The sequence below is a fragment of the Macaca thibetana genome, chromosome 12 (assembly GCF_024542745.1).
Source record: "Macaca thibetana thibetana isolate TM-01 chromosome 12, ASM2454274v1, whole genome shotgun sequence".
NCBI classification, from domain to species: domain Eukaryota; kingdom Metazoa; phylum Chordata; class Mammalia; order Primates; family Cercopithecidae; genus Macaca; species Macaca thibetana.
In genome coordinates, this window is record NC_065589.1 from 91,254,966 (window position 1) to 91,275,236 (window position 20,271).

At 40.0% G+C, this 20,271-nt stretch overlaps 1 protein-coding gene across 42 annotated transcripts in view; it reads left to right on the top strand.

Moving 5' to 3' along the window:
- NEB (nebulin) overlaps positions 1 to 20,271 on the top strand; it is a 224,169-nt gene that overhangs the window by 19,472 nt on the left and 184,426 nt on the right. For 40 of the 42 annotated variants that reach the window (XM_050750407.1, XM_050750362.1, XM_050750367.1 and 37 more), the window contains exons 11-24: positions 5,393 to 5,497; positions 6,166 to 6,273; positions 8,914 to 9,030; positions 11,515 to 11,619; positions 11,707 to 11,814; positions 11,912 to 12,016; positions 12,477 to 12,575; positions 13,547 to 13,651; positions 14,589 to 14,696; positions 14,790 to 14,903; positions 17,118 to 17,219; positions 17,314 to 17,421; positions 17,512 to 17,616; positions 18,665 to 18,763. In XM_050750407.1, coding sequence (XP_050606364.1) covers positions 5,393 to 5,497; positions 6,166 to 6,273; positions 8,914 to 9,030; positions 11,515 to 11,619; positions 11,707 to 11,814; positions 11,912 to 12,016; positions 12,477 to 12,575; positions 13,547 to 13,651; positions 14,589 to 14,696; positions 14,790 to 14,903; positions 17,118 to 17,219; positions 17,314 to 17,421; positions 17,512 to 17,616; positions 18,665 to 18,763 — 1,488 coding nt within the window. The remainder of the gene's footprint in view (positions 1 to 5,392; positions 5,498 to 6,165; positions 6,274 to 8,913; positions 9,031 to 11,514; positions 11,620 to 11,706; positions 11,815 to 11,911; positions 12,017 to 12,476; positions 12,576 to 13,546; positions 13,652 to 14,588; positions 14,697 to 14,789; positions 14,904 to 17,117; positions 17,220 to 17,313; positions 17,422 to 17,511; positions 17,617 to 18,664; positions 18,764 to 20,271) is intronic. The other 2 variants (XM_050750394.1, XM_050750395.1) reach the window with 2 other exon arrangements.

The window sequence follows — 20,271 nt, forward strand, 5'->3', positions numbered from 1 at the left end:
ACACACTGGAGACAGAGAACCAGCTCTGATCTCTTCCTCTTCTTCCTCTTCTTATAAGGATGATAATCTCATTATGGGGTTCCCACCCTCATGACCTCACCTAAACTTAATAGCTTCCCAAAGTCCCTTACCTCCAAGTACCATCACATGGTACTTGTGAGTTAGGTCTTCAACATATGAATTTGGGGGGCGGGGACACAGACATTCATCTCATAACACTTAGTGTCCAATATGTGAGAAATAGACACTGGATCTTGAATACTTAATTATGAAAAAAAGAATGTTTAAAATTAATATTTTTATGTTGATTACATGTTGGAATGTTAATTTTCAGATTTACTGGGTTCAGTAAACTATATTATTAAAATTATTTCCCACATGTTTCTTTCTACATTTAAAAATGTGGCTGTAAGAATGACTTGCATTATATATGCATTGGATGGCACCATTCTAGGTGGGCAAGGTGACAATGTTGGGTACTTTGAAAGCATTGCCAGAACAGGCTTTGCCCTGTGGAGTACTAATATGAGCTAAGGGGAGGGTGGCTGTGGAAAAAGGTCACCGGATTTGGCCATAGTGACGTTGCTTATTCCCAGTCTTAACCTAGATTTCTGAGTTCTTAATGACTATTGTGCATCCAAAGTAATAGTTGTGTTGGGGAGAAATGCTTGTGATTGGTAGAAGTCCACCCAACCACAAACCATCCAACAAAGGAGGCACAGGGCTGCCAAGTGTGACTTACTCTAGTACTGTCTTCCCTCCTCACTCTCAAGATGCGTTGGCCCATGTTGCAACAGCATCATATCCTCTTTCTCCCTAAAATAGGATAAAAATCTCCTTTATCTACCCTAGAACTTAAAGTATAAAAAAAAATATTGTTTTGAAAAAACCTCCTTTACGTACTCACTCGCATGCATTTAAACTCAATATCCCCTTGTTGAATCGTGTCTCCCAGATCCATCTGTTGGTGCCAAGGGGCCCTCCTTGGCCCACTGAAGGTTGGCTGAAAAATCAGCTTGCAAAAGGCAGATTAACTGGAGAAACTGCATACAAATTTATTTAATGTGTACACACGGGAGCCTTCAGAATGAAGCCCCAGCTCCCCAGGGGTGCAGAAGCTTATATACCATCTTGAGGCTACAGAAAGACTATGAACTTGGATCCCGGCAAAACAGGTTATGGAGAGTGGGGAGAAGAGGAATTCTGTTGAAGGGCAAGAAATGATTACTAGGGAGAATTCGATGGGTTTGAAGAACATACAATAGTCTGGGGTGAAGTCTGTTGGCCCACAAAGCAAACAATGGTTTATGACAGGAGCCTGTCCAGGTTTGTTGACAGACTTGTCTTCCTTCCTGCACTATAAGTTCAGTTGAAAACTCAGGGAAGTGGTCAGAGGGAATTGTTTTCTTCTGTGGTAGGTCCGGACCTTAGATAGATAAGGAAATTTGAGCCTGTGCTTTGGGAGAGGTAGAGGATTGAGAGATAGGATGGGGGTGGGGGGGTTGACAGGGAAACAATTTTTCTTCTTAGTGGGTCTATCTGGTCTTTATGTAGAAAGAAGTCCCTTCTAGCTTCCATTAATCTCTAAGGGCCTTTAATTCAAAATACTCATTATACTAGGGAGCCATATTTTGGGGTGGAGTTCTCTGTGCATCCTCACATCCTTTTCTTACAGCTCCCAGTTCAGATGGTAATGATTGCATATCTGCAGTGATTTCACTAATGTTAAGTTCCATTTGCCATCCTTCCTTACTATACCTGTCAGAATCAATTCTCTCACCTTTGTCTTTGGCCAAAACCATCAGCTACATGCTTCCTTCTGTCTCAGCTGTATTTTGTAGCTCTAACATAGATGAACAGGCAGAGTTGTTCATGGAAACAGGCCTTCCAGGCGGGGAAACTATGCACACCATGACCAGCTGAAAGTGGAGCCCTGAATGCAACACTGGGAAGTCCCTTTAGTTTCTCTGTACCTGCCTCTCTGCTCCCTTCCAGATCCACAAAAGAAAAAATATGAGATCTCGGGCTGGAATTTCCCACTGATACCAACTGGAGCCTCAATTTTTTAAGAAAATAATCTTTCAGTAACAGGCCCTGGTCCTCTAAAACCATGGAGATTCTTCTATCACATAGAATTGGGAAGATTTCCATTGATTTCACCAGAAGAGATTTGATTGAGTCAAACAGGCAGTGTTAGGACCACTGTGGGCAATAAAAATACAAGCTGGGTTCTTTATACCCTTTCTTCAGGGATAACTTTTCTATGAATGGAACCATCAGGAGCCCTAGTGCTTAGCTACTCACAGAAAAAGAGAAGGGTAATTAACTGGCTTCATATTCCTTTCCATTTGATAACCACATAAAAATTACAGATTCAGATGTTGAAAGTACATAATGAAGCCATGTGTTTAAGCAAGACACCAGGGTACCCAGTTTATGGCCCCATGGAAGTCCCCTCAGCTGACCTCTGAGGAGACGGGAAACAATCTTACTATATCTATGGACACATGGTCACCCTCTTACCCAGAGAAGGTGTCCCAGAGCTTGTAATTGGCCCGACATACGTTCCTCTGTTAAACAAACCAAAAAAATTCTAGAGAAGTTAAACTGACTCTTTCTTCCAAGTTTCCATTGGTCAACCGCAAACACAACACAGTTTGGAGAGAAAGGTTTCCCCCTAACCTTTCTCTCCAACTCTGTTGTGTTTGGATGTTGGGAAGGTTGAATGTTGGACGCCGACATGAGTAACCCGTCTCCATGTATTGTACAAAAGCTCTGGCCTCACTCTCAGACTTGCAGAGTGAGACCCCTTGGCTGGGAGAGAGGTATGTGTCCCTGTGGGACCCTCTCTCTATGTGCCCCCCACAGGGACACATACCTCTCTCTTCCTCTCATTCCTCCACCTATGGACCCTTGTTCTTTCAACTTCTCTCCTACCCACAAATGAGACAGAAGGCCATAACTTCCTAAGTAGCCAACAAGCTCCAGCCTTCTCCTGTGTCATGAAAATCTTCCCAGACTTGGCAGTGCTCAGGAGCGGATTGTGAGAGTTCCAGCGCCACCCTGACCCATTTCAGCTCCTGAATAGGAAGAAATAACATGTTGTAGTTCATGAAGATTTAGAAGGAAGGAAGGACTTTAGATGAGGGGGTTGAGTGATCTTACACTCTTGTTTTGCATCTTTTTGAAAACCAGACGTCTATCTCTCACTGAGAATCTCCTGCTCAATTATCCTTAACAAATCTACATATGCAATGCCTGTTTCCTGATAAATGCCCAACATTTAGACCTTATTAAGAATATCTGCTATCTTCTTGGCCTGGTGCGGTGGCTCATGCCTGTAATCCCAGGACTTTGGGAGGCCAAGGCGGGTGGATCACCTGAGGTCAGGAGTTCAAGACCAGCCTCAACATGGAGAAACCCCCTCTCTACTAAAAATACAAAAAATTAGCCGGGCGTGGTGGTGCATGCCTGTAATCCCAGCTACTCAGGAGGCTGAGGCAGGAGAATTGCTTAAACCTGGGAGGCGGAAGTGGTGGTGAGCTGAGATCGTACCATTGCACTCCAGCCTGGGCAACAAGAGCGAAACTCCATCTCAAAAAAATAAAAAAGAAAAGAAAAAAGAATATCTGCTACCTTCTCAACTTTAAATTATATTTCAAAGTTCTCTGGATCTCAGTTTTGGGGATCAGGCCCAATTGCCCCTTCCCAATCCTAAGGTTTTTCTCCTTTGACAACAAGCAGGAGGTAGGGTCATGTCCCTCCAAAAAATGATACATTAGGAGATCCTAACCTGAGGTATGTGTACATCAAGAACCTCTGAAGTTACATTGTGAGCATTTTATAGCTTTCTCAATTTCTTGAAGAGGTCTGTCTTCAAAAAAAGATTAGAAACATTTCTATAAGTAGTCTTTGCAAATCCAAAAATCAATGTTATTGACTTATGTTCTTTAAATCTTCAAAAAGGAGTGCAGCAGGTCAATCAATCAGCAGTATAACACAAATCTTACCTCAGCAAAGATTTCCATTGAAGAATTGTTCCCTCCCCGCACATACAATTTTCTTTCTTACAGAATTTCTTTCTGTTATGATGATGACAATAGTAATAGCTATTATTATTACTACAGTTGTTATACCCTATATTTGCTTAGCACTGTGGGGTTTACAAAGCACTCTTCAGCGAATGATCTTATTAAACTTCCCAGCAGACTTCTCTGTAAATATTATTGCCAGCACTTGTGGCTGAGAAAACAATCAAACATTTGGTCAAGACAAAGTCAAATCTTGGTCCCAGAGATCGAACCCACGCCCAGGACTCTAAAATTTATAGCTGCGAAAACCAGTTGGCTAGTTATTTGCATATTAACCTTTTGAGAAGAAAGGAAATCAAGCATTTGAGTGAGGGCTAAACTTCCTTTAACCCACGCTTGTTGACTCTGCACATCACTTACCTTTAGTTCTTCTGGTAAAGGTGTACCAGAAAGACACTTTCTTTTTCCTTAAAGGGTATGGTGGGGATATAGGCATATGCCAGTGCCTTGAGGCCGGTTAGTCATGCCTGTGAACACATTTTTATAAGCCATGGACGGAGAAATGCTCTAACTCAGCTTGGGCTCTAGCTCATGGACCCAGGTTTGGGGTTGGCTTGGTTAATTCTGTTCCAAGAACACGTAAGCCAAGGTATTTCAAGACCACATATCATGGTCTCAGTTTAGTGTAGTTGAACAAACATTTATAATGTAACTTTTGCATGCTACATTTTGTATCGGGTTCTGAGGATATGAAAGTGAAGAAAACATACCATGTCTCTCTTCCAGGAGCTTACAGCCTGGGATTCAGATGCAGTGGGATTTGGGAGTCAGATGGGGCAATAATTCAATTTTTGAATTACTTTCCAGTTCCTATTAAATTTAACTCTGAACTCAAAGGTCTATTCATTAGCCTGCAGGTTGAATTTTATTGCGGTTGTTTCTTTCTGGATAACTAGGAGTTTTGGTAAAGCTTAGAAATTAATGGCTAAGTTAATTTGGCATAGAAATCTCAGGTTGATATGTTGTATTGTAACTCTGAAATATAAATAGAGGATGACTGCTGACTCTATTTCTTTAAATATCAGGGGACATCTGCAACTTCTGAACGAATGAAGTCCCCAAACTCAGCAAGGGAAGGGGGCGTTAGTACCCTCTTTCTCCATTCTCTATCCCCATCACCCAACTTTCTGGTTGGGTAAATTGACACTACATTGGAAGATTTTTTTTTTAAAGGCATTTATTAAGGACCTAAGAATGGCTTGCTGAAGATATTTTTAAAGTTAATCATTATTCCTTAATTTGCTGTCTTATTTGTCAATTCATGAGTTATGCTTGTCTTATTTTCTTTTTATTTTTTCTAGCAAAAATACAAAGAAGACTATGAAAATAAAATCAAAGGCAAATGGAGTGAGACACCTTGCTTTGAAGTTGCAAACGCCAGAATGAATGCTGATAACATCAGTACAGTAAGTGGGAAGGGATGGCCGATCAGTCTGTCGTCCTGGGAGGGAGACCCCTTTCCTTAGTGACTTCTAGCCACCTGCCCTACCTGAAGGGTTGCAGGACACTGAGGCCCCTCTTCTTGGGACAAGACCTGGTGTAGAGTTCCTGTTAGGAAAGAAATTTCACAAACTCTCTTTCCTTTTGAGAAATGTTATTTGGCCAAATACCATTATTTCTACCTCAATTTTTACAACACATTACGGTGAGACCCCCTTACCGAATGCAAAGTGCGGTTAGTACAAGTTAAAGGGATCCTTTTTAATTATTCTTTGCCTGAGGAGCCAAACTGTACAGTTATGAAATTGATTAATTTAGTATCTCCTCCCTGGAAAACATGTCTATTGTTTTTCTTTTCTTTTAAGTTTCCTGCTCCTGGCCCTTAAGAGCTCTTTCTTGGTAGCCAAGAAAAGCCTTACTAATTCTGTTTTTAGCCTATTTTAATTGTTCTAAATCTCTGTTAAGTTGCTAATCATTTTTGCAATGGTACCACATTCTCTAATTGTAATCTGACCAGCCTAAACCAAGGACTGGGTGGCTTTGTGTAACTTTTCCAAATCCCTGTGTCTTCTCATGGAAATTCTTGCATAGTTCATTTCTACAGCAGTTCTTCACCTTGTCTAATGTCTTACAGAGGAAATACCAGGAAGATTTTGAAAACATGAAAGACCAGATCTACTTCATGCAGACTGAAACACCGGAGTATAAAATGAATAAAAAAGCTGGTGTGGCAGCTAGCAAGGTACAAGGAAACCATCCCATTTATCTTGATGGTTTGAGTGTGGGTGGATTTCTTATAACTTTGGCTCTTGCATATAATTAGTAAAAAAAGGGGAGGGGTGGTTCTTGGGGGAGCTATCAGGGTTGAGACCAGTGGATGTGAGGCATTTGAAAAAGAGTAGAATTGAAACAACAAGAACAACAACAAAAGTACTTTGGAATTATAATGGAGCTATTAAAAATGTTTTGCCATGTATGAGCATTAATAACATCGAATTACCATCTTCAGTATTTCCTAGAGTAATTTATTATTTGCCTGAGGAACCAGACTGTACATTTATCAATTTGATTTAGTGTCTTCTCACTGGAAGGACCTTTTGCTGTTTAGAAGGAGAAAGATTGTAATCTTAGAGAGCAGGACTTCCCCCAGGAAGAGGCAATCGGCGGCCTTATACGAAGATAAGCAATCATACATGCAGCATTATCATTATTTATCTTATTTTCCCACTGACTATGGAAAACCTGGTCGCAGGTTCATCAATCCATGGATATTTCCATATGCTCTATTGAGTGAGTTTGGTGAATGACCTGGGTCCTTGGCATTCTGAAGCACGATGGTCACTGAAAGAGAGCAAAAACTTCAAAGCCAAACACACTTGGTTCTAATCCTGGCCTTGGCTGTGCCGGAGGAAGCAGGATTACATCACTTAGGCGGCTATTACAGCATCCACGTGTAAGACAGTGGTGTTTTGGACCAGGAGGGTAGCAGGGCAGGTGATGAGAAGTATTTTGAAAGCACAGCTGACTTGATTTGCCGATGGATTGGATGACACGGGTTTTGGTCTAAGCAGTTAGATGAATGGTGTTTCCCTTTATTGAGACAGGGAAGACTATGGAAGAAGTTGGTAATTTTTCTGAAGGACAGACAGGAGCTCATCTTCAGATATGGTAGATTTGAGATGCCTTTTAGACATCCACATGGAAGTATCAGTGATCATTTGACTACATGAGCCTGAAGTTTCAGGGGAGATATAAGGAAAGTTGTATAAACTGGAGTGTCATCAGCGTACAGAGACTGTTTCATGCCATGAGTCTGGAGAGCATTAAGGGAGTAAGTGTAAACAGAAAACTTTAGGGGCTGAACTCTGGGGTCCTTCCATGGGAACATATATGTGAGATGAGGGAGAAGCAAAATCAGGAGAGGGCAATGCGTTGGGAAGCAAGTGAAGGGGGAAGGGAGTCATCAACTGCGTCAAATGTCTCTGAAATGGATTTACCAATGTCTGGTCTCTGGTGACCTTAACAAGAGCAATTTGGTGGAGTCTGCTTGGAGAAGATTCATGAGTGAATGAAAAGAGGGAAATTGAAGCTAGAAGTATATTCAACTCTTTCTAAGTATTTTCCTGGTAAGAAAAGAAGAAAATGGGCAAGTAGCTGATGAAAAACTGGGTAAAGTGGGACTTTTTAAGATACGAAACAAAAACATCATGTTGATGGAAATAATCCAGTAGAGAGGGAAGATTTGGTGATGCTGGAATGGGGAAGAATGTCTGGAGTGATATCCTAGAGTATGTGGAAGGGGAAGAGATCTGGTGCTCAAGAGGAGGGGATGGCTTTGCCACAAGCCCTGACAGTTCTTCTGTATAACAGGGGAGAAGGCTGTGTATCCCAGATGTGGGTTCAGTTTGTGAGTCTGCTTTCTGGTTGTTTCCATTTTTCAAGGAAACAGATAATTCTCTAAGATGAAAAGTGATCTGAGTCTCTCGTTCCTGCAGCATACCCTTGTGAAGCTCTGTGGAGGTTGGGGGGTGGATGCCTCTGTACTTCCCTTGAGTATCTCTTGTCTTTGATACCAGATTGCCTTTGTTTTCTGAGGTTCGTAAGTGGTAGATTTATCTAGGATTCCTTGAACTTCTGTGGTTGTATTGCCTGAATAAAGGGCTTACACTAAGGATCATGGTGGGAACCAGGATCAGTTTCTTGTTCTAATCCCTGTGGACAGGCTCCTGATAGGGGCTTGTGAACCCTGCCTTCCCTATTCTCCCCCAGCACCCCTCAACGTGCTGCTTCTGCCATAGCTGGAATTAAAGGTGCAAATAGGAAGAGCGGAAGGAAAAGCAAGGCTCTTTCTCCCTGCTCCTTCCTCCTCCTCCTCCTTGTAAATTGAATACATGTGTGCTCCACGCACAGTTGCAGGTGAGGCTTAAAAGGGTGGATTGGTGGTACTTCCAGCTTCCTTTCTTTAGGAGCATGTTGGCAGATAGGTAGCTGGGGGTTAAGAGCTGAGTGAAGGTTCTACAGCAGCAGGTATCTGGGACATCTTGCACGGTGACTATTTGGATTTCTTTCTCTCTCCTATTATTTCTGTGTCTCTCTCTTTGAGGGCAAGGACCATGTGTTCTTTCTTATATTCTGTCCCCAAGCCAGACACAGAATTGACACCCTATGGATAATTTTGAATGAATAAATGAATGGGAAGAAAAAGCATCCTGGAAATGTATGCAGTTTCTCTGCTGCTCTTATGCGTTACTATGAGTATTTTGTTTATAACATGTCAAGCTGCCATTTTTAATTGATTTGTGGAAGTATGTCATATCCATAATAGAGATGGGGACAAAAATAACCCATAGAGTTACTTCATCATTTTATTTCACTCCTACAGGTAAAATACAAAGAAGACTATGAAAAGAATAAAGGAAAAGCAGATTATAATGTGCTTCCTGCTTCAGAGAACCCACTGCTTAGGCAGCTGAAGGCGGCAGGAGATGCCCTAAGTGATGTAAGTATATTTTTGTCAAAACGTGTTTTTAAACCTTAGCTGCAAAAGAGATGAAAATTTTCTCCTTTAATGACTAAATGCATATATAACTTTGCAAATAACGTTAAGGTTATGGAGTGGTAGGTTCATTGGAACTATGTAACCACAGAAAGGCATAGTACAATGTGCCTTAATGTTTGTGGTTCTGTGGGGTTAATTCAATGGGCAGGGAAATTCTCATTTGCTTATGAGCTCTGGGCACCTGGGCCTGCATATGGATGTGCTGCTTATGAGCTCCGGCACCTGGGCCTCCACATTGCAGATGTGCTGTGATTTTAACAGAAGCAAGAAACTTTCAAAGATAGATCTTGGCCCCAGAAACCATCATTTGCCAACAACAGAACTTAAAAGATGGCCCCCTAAGTCTTCACAGGACTTTGTAATTGTGCAGTTATTAAGAGCCCAACTAAGCTGTTCAATCTGAAGCATATTAGGCAAATGAGACTGGGCTTGGGATTAAAAGACTAACAGCCTGAGAGAGAAAGAAAGAGATTGAATATGTGATGATTTGAGTTTATCTCTTATGGTTAGGTTTGCATTAAGCTTTCCTAACATTTGTGGATTTTATGTAGCTGTCTGTGTGGGTTAGTTATCTTTTCTTTGTCCCTTGAACTAAGCAGCATAGGAAATATGTGTGTGTGGTTGGGGAGCGGGTGAGGGAAAGTGGCAAGTGAGAGGGTATAAATAGATCTGTCCAAATAGCTCTGCTGGGAAATCAATGCAAAGCACGTTTGCTTTCTTTTAAAAAACGACTTTATTTCAGTCAGTTTTTGGGTACAGGTGGTTTTTGGTTACGTGGAAAAGTTCTTTAGTGTTGATTGCTGAGATTTTGGTGCACCCATCACCTAAGCAGTGACACCTGAGACACTATCACGTAGTCTTTTCTCCCTCACTCCCACCCCAACATTCCACTCAAGTTCCCAAAGTCCATTATATCATTCTTCTGCCTTTGTGTCCTCATAGCTTAGCTCCCACTTTTAACTGAGAACAGATGATATTTGGTTTTTCATTCCTGAGTTACTTCATTTAGAATAATGGCCTCTAGCTCCATTCAAGTTGCTTCAAAAGACATTATTTCATTCTTTTTTATGGCTGAGTAGCATTCCATGCTGTATATACACCACATTTTCTTTATCTGTTGGTTGATGGGCCCTTAGGTTTATAGCAGCACAACTGCGAATCATGCTGCTATAAACATGCTTGTGCATGTCTCTTTTTCATATGATTTCTTTTCCTCTGGGTAGATACCCAGTAGTGGGATTGCTGGATTGAATGGTAGTTCTATTTTCAGTTCTTTAAGGAATCTCCATACTGTTTTCCACCGTGGCTGTACTAATTTACGTTCCCACCGTAGTGTAAAAGCAGTTTAAAGCAGTTTTGCTCTCTAAGTGAAAAACATCCTTATTAAACATCTAAAAGACCAAGTTCCAATCTCCGTTGTTGATAAAGACAGGAATATAAAAATATTAAATGTGAATAGCATCATTTACATTTTGAAAAAAGTGACAATAATCTGCTTTATTAGCCACATATTTAAAACTAATCATTGCTTCTTGTTGTTCAAGCTAAAGGTAAATCCTGGCAGAGAAGAAGAGTTAGTAATAACTCATAGTACCAGTTCGTGTGTGTGTGTGTGTGTGTATATAATCTTACTTTGAAGGCTAATTGTGTAATAAGAGATTTTTTATAGGTATAGGAGAAAGAGAGATTGTGTATTTCTCACCTTACATAACTTTTTCATGAAGGTTTGTTTTAAAAAATTAAACAACTTGCAACTGCTCAAAACCTCCGTGTTTGCTGTGGTACTAGCCGTGAGGAAAGAGCTTGAGACAGAGAGGGCAGCAGTTCAGAAATACACAAGAATCTCTGCTACTCGGGGGGCGTGGTCAGAGGTGGCATATTGGTTTCTTAGTTTTTTGAGTTTGGAATGTACGAAACTTAGGCTTTATAATAATTGCTAATAGAACAGTCTTATAATTCATGACACTGTGTGTTCAATTGTCAGGTTTTTTTCTTTTTGTTTTGTTTTGAGACGGAGTCTCGCATTGTCGCCCGAGCTGGAGTGCAGTGGCGCCATCTCGGCTCACTGCAACCTCCGCCTCCCGGGTTCAAGCGATTCTTCTGCCTCAGCCTCCCGAGTAGCTAGGACTACAGGTGCATGACACCAAGACAAGGTAATTTTTTGTATTTTTAGTAGAGAGAGGGTTTCACTTTGTTGGCTAGGCTTGTCTCAAACTCCTAACCTCGTGATCCCCCCGTCTCAGCCTCCCAAAGTACTGGGATTACAGGCGTGAGCCACGGTGCCCGGCCTCGATTGTCAGTTTTTAAGACAGTTGACAGGCGATATCTTTTCTTCATCTTTTGTTTAGTGTTAGAAAATGTAAGTGTTATAATCAGTGTGGGAGTGACAGCAATCTACTTTAACTGATTTTTTTTCTTCGACAGAAACTATACAAGGAAAACTATGAAAAGACAAAGGCAAAGAGCATAAATTACTGCGAGACCCCCAAATTCAAGCTCGATACCGTTCTGCAGAACTTCAGCAGTGATGTGAGCAATCTTACTGTCACTCCTTCTGTTAAAAAACAGAACCCATTTTTCCACCAATTAATAAATGAAATATGTTTTATCTTGCAGAAGAAATATAAAGATTCCTACTTAAAAAATATTTTGGGACATTATGTAGGCAGCTTCGAGGATCCCTACCATTCACACTGCATGAGAGTCACAGCTCAAAACAGTGATGTAAGTTCTAAGATGAGTGTTTGACTTTCCAAATAACATTTTTCTTAGGGCATGAATACAATGGCTGCATCTTATGCCTGATTTCTTCTCCTCGTAGAAAAACTACAAAGCAGAATATGAAGAAGACAGAGGCAAAGGCTTCTTCCCTCAGACCATAACTCAAGAATATGAAGCAATTAAGAAACTAGATCAGTGTAAAGATGTAAGTGTGTAGTCTGAACTTTGAATGTGACTGCCTTCCATAGCATCTAGTGGTCAGGATATGTTTAAAATGTCGACACCTTTTCAAATAAAATAAAATTTATTTATAAATAAATAAAATAAAATTTATTTTCAACTAAATAAATTTCATTTCATTGCGAGAAATGAAATCTGTTTTGTAGTAAACATCCTGTTTTCCCCTTGTTGGCATCGCTACATTTTAAAAGGTAATTCTAGCTCATTTTCCCAAAGAAGAGTTATCAGCAACCTGAAGATACAGGAAAGTTTCTCATACGGGTGTAAGAGCACTTCTCAAACTACAGTCTAGCTAGAAAAAAAATATTAACTACAAGTTGCTTTGCTTTGCTTTGTGGGGCATGAGGTTCTATTTGCTTGGCCTATGGGCCACCTTGGATCTGATAGGTGATACTGCTAAACCAAATGCCTTTGCTTCCCCACAGCACACCTACAAAGTCCATCCAGATAAGACAAAATTCACCCAAGTTACCGACTCTCCTGTTCTGCTACAAGCCCAAGTCAATTCCAAACAACTGAGTGATGTAAGTTCCTCTAACTACCCAGGACACCCAATTATGAGGGATAACATTTCATAACTCTATACGTAAAATCCAATGACTTATCAAGTTTATCCAAAAGGCTGAGTAAGTATTAGCAAGTTTAAACAGTATATATTTGTATAAACACATATTTCTGCATCTTCTTGGGTGGATAACATTTACCGTGAAACAATTCTGTGAAGGAAACAAACGTAGCTGAAAGCTATGAAAAGAATGTGAGTTCTAGAGTCAGACAAAACTGCCTTCAAATGTTAGCTCTGTCATTGATGTCTGGGTGGCCAAAGATTTAACACCCCTCTGCCTGATATTTCTCTTTTATAATTTGTGGCTGTTTTGAAGAGTCAGTGAGGGAAGAAATGTGCACTGCACATACTCTGGCCAACAGCAGGTATTCAGTACATGAGCTTCTCTCTCCCTAGTAAGTTTCTGGAAATTGGGATCTCTGAGACAAATTTTATTATATGAGCTTTAAGTGTGGATTTCCAAAGTTGTGTTGAACTAAAAAAAATAAAAGTAACCTCAGTAGATTTATCGCCAGAAATGAAGGCTCCAATTAGAGCATCAAAAGCCCTGATGTCTGTGAGAGGACTCTTAATCAGATGAAAGGAAAGTGGCTCTGGTACGTGAGCACTGACAGTGACAAGAGAGACAGGGCGGGGCCCCTCTCAGAACCTACAGGGTCAATTGTGCTACACAAAGAGGGGAACACGTTTGACAGAGCCACCTCATTCCCTTAGGGTCCTACCATGGTGACAGATGTGATAATAGCTGTCAAGTGTCCCGCACACAGGTTCAGTAATGCAGGTGGCCTACCCAAGCTCTAGATGTCTCTTCTGATCTCAACGGTGCTGACATTTACTTTACAAAATGTACCACACAAGAATTTTTGTATTCTGGAACAATTATTCTGAACTAATTGGTTTTCTCTCTCTCTCTCTCTCTCTCTCTCATAGTTAAATTACAAAGCAAAACATGAAAGTGAAAAGTTCAAGTGCCATATCCCTCCTGATACTCCTGCTCTTATCCAGCACAAAGTCAATGCCTATAACCTGAGTGATGTAAGTTCCTCATGCCCTGTACCATGTGATGTACTGACAACCTGTGCTTTTATTTTTGAACTGCTTCATTACAATTCAATGAGTGGATTAATGTTAAAATTGGAATACCTGTTAACATTTGTGTCATGTTCTTATGCCTCTGCCAACATAACTCAATTCATCTTACAAAATGTGTGTAGCAATCTTAAAGTAGTTTCATGCAATTAGATGATCATAATATAGTATTGTAACCAGCCCTCAGAATGCTACCTCTCATGTATGCTTAATTGCAATTTTAATGGTAGATCTTTTAGCCATATATTCATTTAAATTATACTATAATTCCTTTATTCCCTGGGCTTATAATGTCCCTTATTTCGCACAAATGATACTTATTTCTACACATATGAGAACGTTCATGAATAAAGATATAGGGGATTGAAAGGGCAGAAGTCCAGATATCCATTTCTGTCTTTCATTTTTCAAACTTAATTTTATAAAAAAGTTAAATTATCCTTGAGGTTTTCAATTTCTTCAATAATTCTATAAATGAGTACTAAGATTATCTGGCATCAATGAGTATTGAAATGATTTATGAAATAACCTTTGCAGAGAACTTAGAGGTCAAATGATGCCTTTATATCATAGAAAAGTAAGTTAACTGTAGAATATTTGTGCTACTCTATAAAACATTCAGTGTTAGGAATCAAATATTAGTATAATAGCTAGAATTAAATTAATTTGATAAAAATTTCTCATGGGGAGTAGAGAAGCCCAATCTTGGAGAATTAATAGCTCCAGCTTGAGAAGAAATGTTTAAAATATGCATGATTTCCTAGACAATATAAAGGGCCCATTTATTTTGTATTAAGACAAGGTATTTAGTTACCCATTAGTCTTTAAAGGTCATGACATGTGTATCACTTTTGCCGATTCCTTTGCTGAATTTTTTGTCCAGAATCTTTATAAGCAAGACTGGGAGAAGAGCAAAGCCAAGAAGTTTGACATTAAAGTGGATGCCATTCCCCTGTTGGCAGCCAAAGCCAACACCAAGAACACCAGCGATGTGAGTGTGGCCTGGGAACCTGGGGACCTGGACAGGGTGGCCTCGGGGACATTTCCTGGTGAGTGGGATCTGGCACATGTGATGTCTTTGCAGGTGATGTACAAGAAAGACTATGAAAAAAACAAAGGGAAAATGATTGGAGCCCTCAGCATTAATGACGATCCCAAGATGCTGCACTCCTTGAAGGTGGCCAAAAACCAGAGTGACGTGAGTGTCTTTGTAATTCACCCCTATTTTCAGATGTAACCACAAAGTTGCTGTTTAATATAACCTTGGATGGACATTAGCCTAACTGAAATCTCAGATTCAGGATGACAGATCACACGTGAAAGCTTCACCCAGGTGATAAAAGAAGATGAACTTCCTTATTCTTGTTGATGCTTTTGATGCCAGTGAATATTCCAAAAGTTTCCTTAATCTCCTTAATGCCCTCTGTTTTATTAGGAGGAAAAATATTCTGACAATATCATTGTTCTTATTGTTTTTCCTAGAAGTGAGCTTAATATGTTTAAGTATAGGTACATGTGCATGTATATATTCACCCAATGCCCTGAACTGATTAAGGTACTTTGCAAAAATATAGAGAGAGAGAAAAATGAAAAGAAGTAAGGAAATTAGTTGAAGGTCAAAGTAAGAAAAACTACATAAGGCATAAACTCAAAAGCAAAGCATTTTATTTTAAGAAATTTATAGAATATTGATCTTATTTTAAAGACTTTAACATACTTATTAAAAATAAAATATGACCCACCAATCCCATTACTGGGTATATACCCCAAGGAATATAAATCATTCTATTATAAAGATGTGTGAACAAATATGTTCATTGCAGCACTATTCACAATAGCAAAGACAAGGAATCAACAATGATAGATTAGATAAAGAAAATGTGATACAGATATACCATGGAATACTATGCAGCCGTAAAATGGAATCAGATCATGTCCTTTGCAGGGACATGGATGGAGCTGGAAGCCATTATCCTCAGCAAACTAACACAGGAACAGAAAATCAAATACCTCATGTTCTTACTTATATGTGGGAGTTGAACGTTGAGAACACATGGATATATGGGGGGTACAACACACACTGTTGGAGGTTGGGGGTGCAGGAGGAGGGAGAGCATCAGGAAGAATAGCTAATGGATACTGGGCTTAATTCCTAGATGATGGGATGATCTGTGCACACACTCACCTATGTAACAAACCTGCAATCCTGCACATGTACAACTGAACTTAAAAGTTGGAAATCAAACAAAAAAATAAAAAATAAGATAAAACTCTTCACAGAAATTGCTTTCCTAATTCCTAGCAAAAAAGAAATACAAATAATCTTTTCATTTATATTGCTCTAAAGAAAACTGTTAGGTCTTAATGATAAAAGCCAGCTTCCAGAAGTGTTACAAAATGCGTTTTCACCCAGTGCTCCAAGGAATACTCTTCCAGGACTGTGCTTAATTATCTAAGGTTCACCTTATACCTTTTACCTCATTTTGCATCAATTCTCAGACTCATTTTTCTTTTTCTTGCTTTCTTTTCTTTTTTTCTTTCTTTCTTTCTTTCCTTCTTTCTTTTTCTTTTTCTCTCCTTTCTTTCCTTCTCTCCTTCTTCCTTCCTTCCTTCCTTCCTCCCCTCCCTCCCTCCCTCCTTCCCTCCCTCCCTCCTTCCCTCCCTCCCTCCTTCCCTCCTTCCTTCCTTTCCTCCCTCCCTCCTTTCCTCCCTCCCTCCTTTCCTCCCTCCTTCCTTCCTTTCTTTTTTTTCTTTCTTTCCTTTTCTTTCTCTCTCTCTCTCTCTCTTCTTTCTTTCTTCCTTTCTTCAGGCTCTCACTCTGTCGTCCAGGCTGGGGTGCAGTGTCATGATCTCGGCTCACTGCAATCTCTGCTTCCCAGGTTCAAATTATTCTCCTTCCTCAGCCTCCCAAGTAGCTGGGATTACAGGCATGCGCCATCATGCACAGCTAATTTTTGTGTTTTTAGTAGAGATAGGGTTTTACCACGTTGGCCAGGCTGGTGTCGAACTCCTGGCCTTGAGTGATCCACCCACCTTGGCCTCCCAAAGTGCTGTGATGACAGTCGTGAGCCACTGCACCTAGCCAAACTCATTTTTCTTTGAACATATTCAGATGAATTATTTTAAGACAAAAACTTACTTAAATAGCAGCATTGGTGTCCTTTAAGTTATTCAGTCTGAAAAAATATTAGGACAAGTAACATACACATCTTTATGATTATTAGCAGATGAGATTATATAAGGCATGAGCCTCTACCACACCTATCCTGCTTTCTTGCTTTGTGGAAAATTGATGGTGAGAAAAACATACATTTTGCCCCTTCAGTTAAAGCGTAGCAATGACATGAATGGCTGTTACTTTTTGAGATATATTTTTCTTTCTTTTTGGTTTAATTTCTTTTTCCTTTAACAGAGATTATACAAGGAAAACTACGAGAAGACAAAGGCAAAGAGTATGAACTACTGTGAGACCCCAAAATATCAACTTGATACACAGCTGAAGAACTTCAGTGAGGTTGGAAAAGCCACGGTTACCTCTCGGGTTGGAGGGCTTTCCTACTGTTCGACAAATGACTGTTAACTTGAATTACATTTGTTTTATTTTTCAGGCTAAATATAAAGACTTATATGTAAAGAATATTTTGGGACATTATGTAGGCAGCTTTGAGGACCCATATCACACACACTGCATGAAAGTTGCAGCTCAAAACAGTGACGTAAGTTTGAAGACAATGGTTCATGCCTCACAGTGACATTGTTCGAGAGCTATAACAATCATGATCTATTTTTGGTTTTTCTCATTACAGAAAAGTTACAAAGCAGAATATGAAGAAGATAAAGGAAAATGCTATTTCCCTCAGACAATAACACAAGAATATGAAGCAATCAAGAAGCTGGACCAGTGTAAAGATGTAAGTTATCTGCCCTGAATTATTGAAATTGGGCTTGGGATTCTTGTGACATCTAGTGGTAAATTTAGCAGGAGTTTAATGGTAATATCTAGTGATTAGAAGGAGATAATTACACTTAACATTTTGGTTTTGGGGTGGAACCAGGGAACACAATAATTATGATGAGGAAGGCGATTTGTTACAAAATAATTTCAGATTTTATAGATCTTAACTTCCATTAGTTTGTATCTACATGAATTTGGGGCAAAAGAAGGACATGCAGGTTTGAGATAGGTGTTCGTTATTTAACAAATTCACGTGAGAAGCCGTCCTGGGCCAGGCACTTTTCTTGGTGCTGAGAAAGACGGAAAAAGCCGGCAACCTCTTGAGCTCCCACTTAGTGGAGGAGACAATAAACAAAGGAAGGAGCACAGAAATAAGAAAGATGTCAAGCGATGATAAGAAAACTAAAATAGGGTGATGATACAGAATTAAAATAGGACAATGTGTGAGAGAGTGACCGGATGGGCATCTTAGGTTGGGTGGTCACGGAAGATCTAAAACAGGCATGACCTGCCAGGCCAAGGTCAGCGGAGGAGCAGCAGGGAAGAACGGCCTAAGGAGAGAACAAGCTCAGTATTTAAGGAATTGAAAGGATGGGGTGGCTGAAATGTACTGGGGAGGAGGGCAGTAGTAAGAGGTGAAATGGCTGGAGATGAAGGAGGGGATGGATTCTGCAGGGATCATAAGCCGACGTGCAATTGAGACTGAATACCAAGTTCACTAAAGAGTCACTGTAAGGCTTCAGCAGGGGAAGGCTAATCTGGTTGCTGAGTTGCTGTAGGCAGACCAGAGGCAACTTGGGAGGTGGGGATCAAAGGAAAAAGAGAGAGAGAGAGACAGAGAAGTGAGAATGTAAACGCATCAACTAAATTTTCAGGAACAAAATAGACTTCATTTTGACCTGGAACCATTTTTTATGTTAGCGTATGTACAACCAAGAATATATTAATACATTATAATGTATAAATACATTATAAATTTCATTTAAGAACATCTTCTTTTCTAGCATACCTACAAAGTTCATCCAGATAAGACCAAGTTCACGGCAGTCACTGATACTCCTGTACTGTTGCAAGCCCAACTCAACACGAAACAGCTTAGTGATGTAAGTGCTTTGATTTATGCAAGCGTGCGTGACCCAGAGTGCTTTGCTCATTTAAAATGTAAGCATTTACATGCTTAATCTTTATGGGCTTAACTACCATCCCAATATTATTATTTTTCAAGATTTGTTTAATAAAACACAAATGAGGCTGCTAGATTGAATTGTAGCCTGAGGAAAGTCGTGTTAGACAATAATAAAAATAAATATTTTTTAATAACTCACTGATTTTTAGTGGGACTATCTTATTCATTAGGATCTGTCACATGCACACTAAAACTCCATGCCAACTTAAATAAACAGTGACAACAGAAGCATCTATTTTTGTAGGACAAGGCAAATATTTCCTATTCTTGAATTTGCTAACAAAGACTTTACAAAAAGAAAGGGCGCAGTAACAAGACAGACGTCGAACAATGACAAGAAAACTAATATAGAATGATGCCACAGAATTTAAGTGGGATGACATCAAAGAAAGAACTGGATGGGCACTTTAGATTGAGTAGTCAAAGAAAGTCTAAGACAAGCATGGTCCAGTCATGCCAAGATCAAGGGAAAAGCAGCAGTGCTTCTCCGACATCCACATTCATGCAATCACCTGCTGACCCTGTTGAAGTACAGATTCTGATTCAGTAGATCTGGGGGACTCCATATTCTGACTTTCTAATAAGCTCCTAGGTGATGCTGATGCTGTGATTGGTAGGCTACTCTTTGAACAGCAAGATGCTAACACAGCTAAGTCCTAGAGAGTAGTACACCCTTCTCAAGATAGGAAAGTGAAAGATACAGTGTGTCCTACTATAAAATATGTTTTAATGACACAAATTAGCTCATACCCAATTAGTAAAGAGGAGAATGGCATCAGTATAACCCAGAAGTCATTTTAGCTCATGTGCCACTTTTCTGAGCATCTTAATATTTTGTGTTCCAGTAAAGAACAGCTAAACACTAACATTACTGATCTAGCTGAACTCAGCAAGCTGCAGAGAAGTATAGTGCTGTATGTGGTCAGTCACTATCAGTCACTCTTCTTATTGGCTTAGGTAGGCAATGGACTCTGCCTTGGAATTACTTCTTGTATAGTTCTCAGTCTTGTGCATTTTTGCCTTTGGCTCCAAAATTAAACAGTCTCATCCGTTCTTTACACTCAATTCCTTACACCTAACGTCACATTTTAAAACATTTAAATAAAGTTCTGTGTTTAATATTTTAAGTAAGAATTCACAACTAGGTGCAGTGGCTCATGCCTGTGATCCCAGCACTTTGGGAGGCCGAGGCAGGCAGATTACTTGAGCCTAGGAGTTTGAAACCAGCCTGGGCAACCTGGCAAAATCCCATCTCTACAAAAATATTTTAAAAATTAGCTGGGTATGGTGGCACATGCCTGTAGTCTCAGCTACTCAGGAGGCTGAGGTGGGGGGATCACTTGAGCCTTGGAGGTGGAGGTTGCAGTGAGCCGAGATTGTGTCACTGCACTCCAGCCTGGATGATGGAGCCAGACCCTGTCTCAA